The 3,052-nt window shown below is 33.8% G+C and overlaps 1 protein-coding gene across 1 annotated transcript; it reads right to left on the bottom strand.

The window, feature by feature from the left end:
• Positions 1-659: 659 nt before the first annotated feature.
• Positions 660-1,670, bottom strand: LOC128736246 (uncharacterized protein DDB_G0271670-like; the record flags this gene model as incomplete). The annotated part of the gene is made up of 2 exons (XM_053830725.1): positions 1,350-1,670; positions 660-1,190 (listed from the first exon to the last, which is right to left on the bottom strand). Coding segments are annotated over exons 1-2 (852 nt in total), but the record flags the coding sequence as incomplete, so codon positions are not given.
• Positions 1,671-3,052: the final 1,382 nt, after the last annotated feature.

Here is a 3,052-nt window from a genome sequence, read left to right on the forward strand (position 1 = left end):
TGGGTATTCTAGTATTTTGTTACTAGATAAACAAAAATTCATTAAAGCAAAGTGTTTGGTAGAAAAAAAATTATTATCAATAGGTTTTCCTATCAGAGGAAGCAACTAAAATGCTAGAAATTGAGATTGACTAACCGAATATTTTTATTTTATTAAAACAACCAGTTTTCGAAAATTGTAAAATTTCAGTGACGCGTTGATTTTATCAACCTATCATATCAATATGCACGATAAAATATAATGCGCACATGCTGCAAATGAACTAAGACTGTTTAAAATTCATTATTTATTCTATGGGATATTTTATTATGGTCGCTATAAACCAAATCGTTCGAAATGATCTGTCAGTAAAACAAACTTTACTGCTCACGAATATATTTTTAAGTTGACAAAACTGGCGAACTGATATTTGGCTTTTGCCAGAGCAAAAAGCTTTATTAAATTATGGGATGGCGGTGGTTGTCAACGTGATACGACTACTTGCGTTTATATCCTGATTCTTGCAGAGGTTATGAAGACATTCTAAAGAGCGGGCCACTTGGTCAGAAAGCGGTTTTATAGCGGTCATCAGATAGTTCTGGTGGAGCGCATTGTTTTCTTAGCGGTTTTATGAAATTGGTCATAAAAACCACTATACGAACGTTATAAAACTTGGAATTGTTGCTTGGGATGGTTGAACTACTACTACTACTACTACTACTACTACTACTACTACTACTACTACTACTACTACTACTACTACTACTACTACTACTACTACTACTACTACTACTACTACTACTACTACTACTACTACTACTACTACTACTACTACTACTACTACTACTACTACTACTACTACTACTACTACTACTACTACTACTACTACTACTACTACTACTACTACTACTACTACTACTACTACTACTACTACTACTACTACTACTACTACTACTACTACTACTACTACTACTACTACTACTACTACTACTACTACTACTACTACTACTACTACTACTACTACTACTACTACTACTACTACTACTACTACTACTACTACTACTACTACTACTACTACTACTACTACTACTACTACTACTACTACTACTACTACTACTACTACTACTACTACTACTACTACTACTACTACTACTACTACTACTACTACTACTACTACTACTACTACTACTACTACTACTACTACTACTACTACTATTACTACTACTACTACTATTACTACTACTACTACTATTACTACTACTACTACTATTACTACTACTACTACTATTACTACTACTACTACTATTACTACTACTACTACTATTACTACTACTACTACTATTACTACTACTACTACTATTACTACTACTACTATTACTACTACTACTACTATTACTACTACTACTATTACTACTACTACTACTATTACTACTACTACTACTATTACTACTACTACTACTATTACTACTACTACTACTATTACTACTACTACTACTATTACTACTACTACTACTATTACTACTACTACTACTATTACTACTACTACTACTATTACTACTACTACTACTATTACTACTACTACTACTATTACTACTACTACTACTATTACTACTACTACTATTACTACTACTACTACTATTACTACTACTACTATTACTACTACTACCGGCCGGCACGTGAAAACTGAACATTTCGTTTAATGTGTGACTGACAGTCTACCGCTTCATTGACATTGTTGGCATTGCAAAACGGGGCCCAATCAATCATCCCTAAGGATCGGTTCAACGCTACAAAATTAGATCTTCGGAAATCGAACTGATATTTCTCTTCATTCCTCCAGCGGTTCAACAACCTGGAGTACAGCGCAATCTCGGACTTATGTACAAAGACTAGATCGAGATCGATTGAATGCAATGGATAATGGAAGCCATGTAGAAGCACTTTATATGGACTTTAGCAAAGCCTTTGATCGCATTGACATACCAATGCTGCTTTTCAAATTGCAAAAAATTGGAATTCAACCAGGGCTCCTGAAATGGCTTGAATCGTGTTTATCTAATCGCCAACAAATAATCAAATTTAACGGAAAGAACTCGAATCCAATTCAAGTCACTTCTGGGGTCCCTCAAGGCTCTCATTTGGGACCTCTTCTTTTTATTCTGTATGTAAACGACATTTCCTTCATATATGCCGATGACATGAAGCTCTTTTTGGAAGTAAGAAATGAAGAAGACATCAATGTATTCCAGAATTAAATACACATTTTACACATGGTGTAAAAAAGCCTATTAGAACTTAATGTAAAAAATGCAATCTAATAACATTTACCAGAAAAAGAACTACACCAGAAGTCTCAATCAGATTAGGAAATCAAACAGTAGAAAAATGTGAAAAAGTTAGGGTTTTAGGAATCATCTTAGACTCCAAGCTAAATTTTATCGACCATTATAACGCAATAATACACAAGGTAAATAACATGCTAGGTTTCATTAAACGTTTTAGCTACAATTTTTTGGATCCATACACAATCAAAACATTATATATTGCCTATGTGAGGTCAATACTGGAATAATGCAGCATTGTATGGTCACCTTTTTCCATCACGCACGAAGAGAGAATAGAATCAGTACAAAAACAATTTCTCTTATATGCCCTTCGTAAATTAGGTTGGACAACATTTCCTCTTCCATCATACGAAGCACGCTGCATGCTTATAAATATACAATCATTAAAAGAGCGTCGTAAATATGCAATGGTCTTATTTGTAAACGATATCGTTTCGCAGCATATTGACTCAGCAACACTTTTATCAAAACTGAACTTTTATACACCTACTCGGCAACTTCCTAATCGAAATTTATTTGCCATAAGCCATTATCGCACAAATTATGCAAAATTCGGTCCATTAAATCGTATGATGGCCTCGTACAATCAATACTGCGAAACCATTGACTTTACAATGTCTCGGCATAGACTTAAACATTACTTTCAGTAGACACGTACCTAATCGTAACGCCTAGCGAACGATACAAAAGAATAAGTACACTTTTTAATCTTCATTTAAGACTTTTAT

Source organism: Sabethes cyaneus, chromosome 2 (assembly GCF_943734655.1).
Source record: "Sabethes cyaneus chromosome 2, idSabCyanKW18_F2, whole genome shotgun sequence".
NCBI classification, from domain to species: Eukaryota; Metazoa; Arthropoda; class Insecta; order Diptera; family Culicidae; genus Sabethes; species Sabethes cyaneus.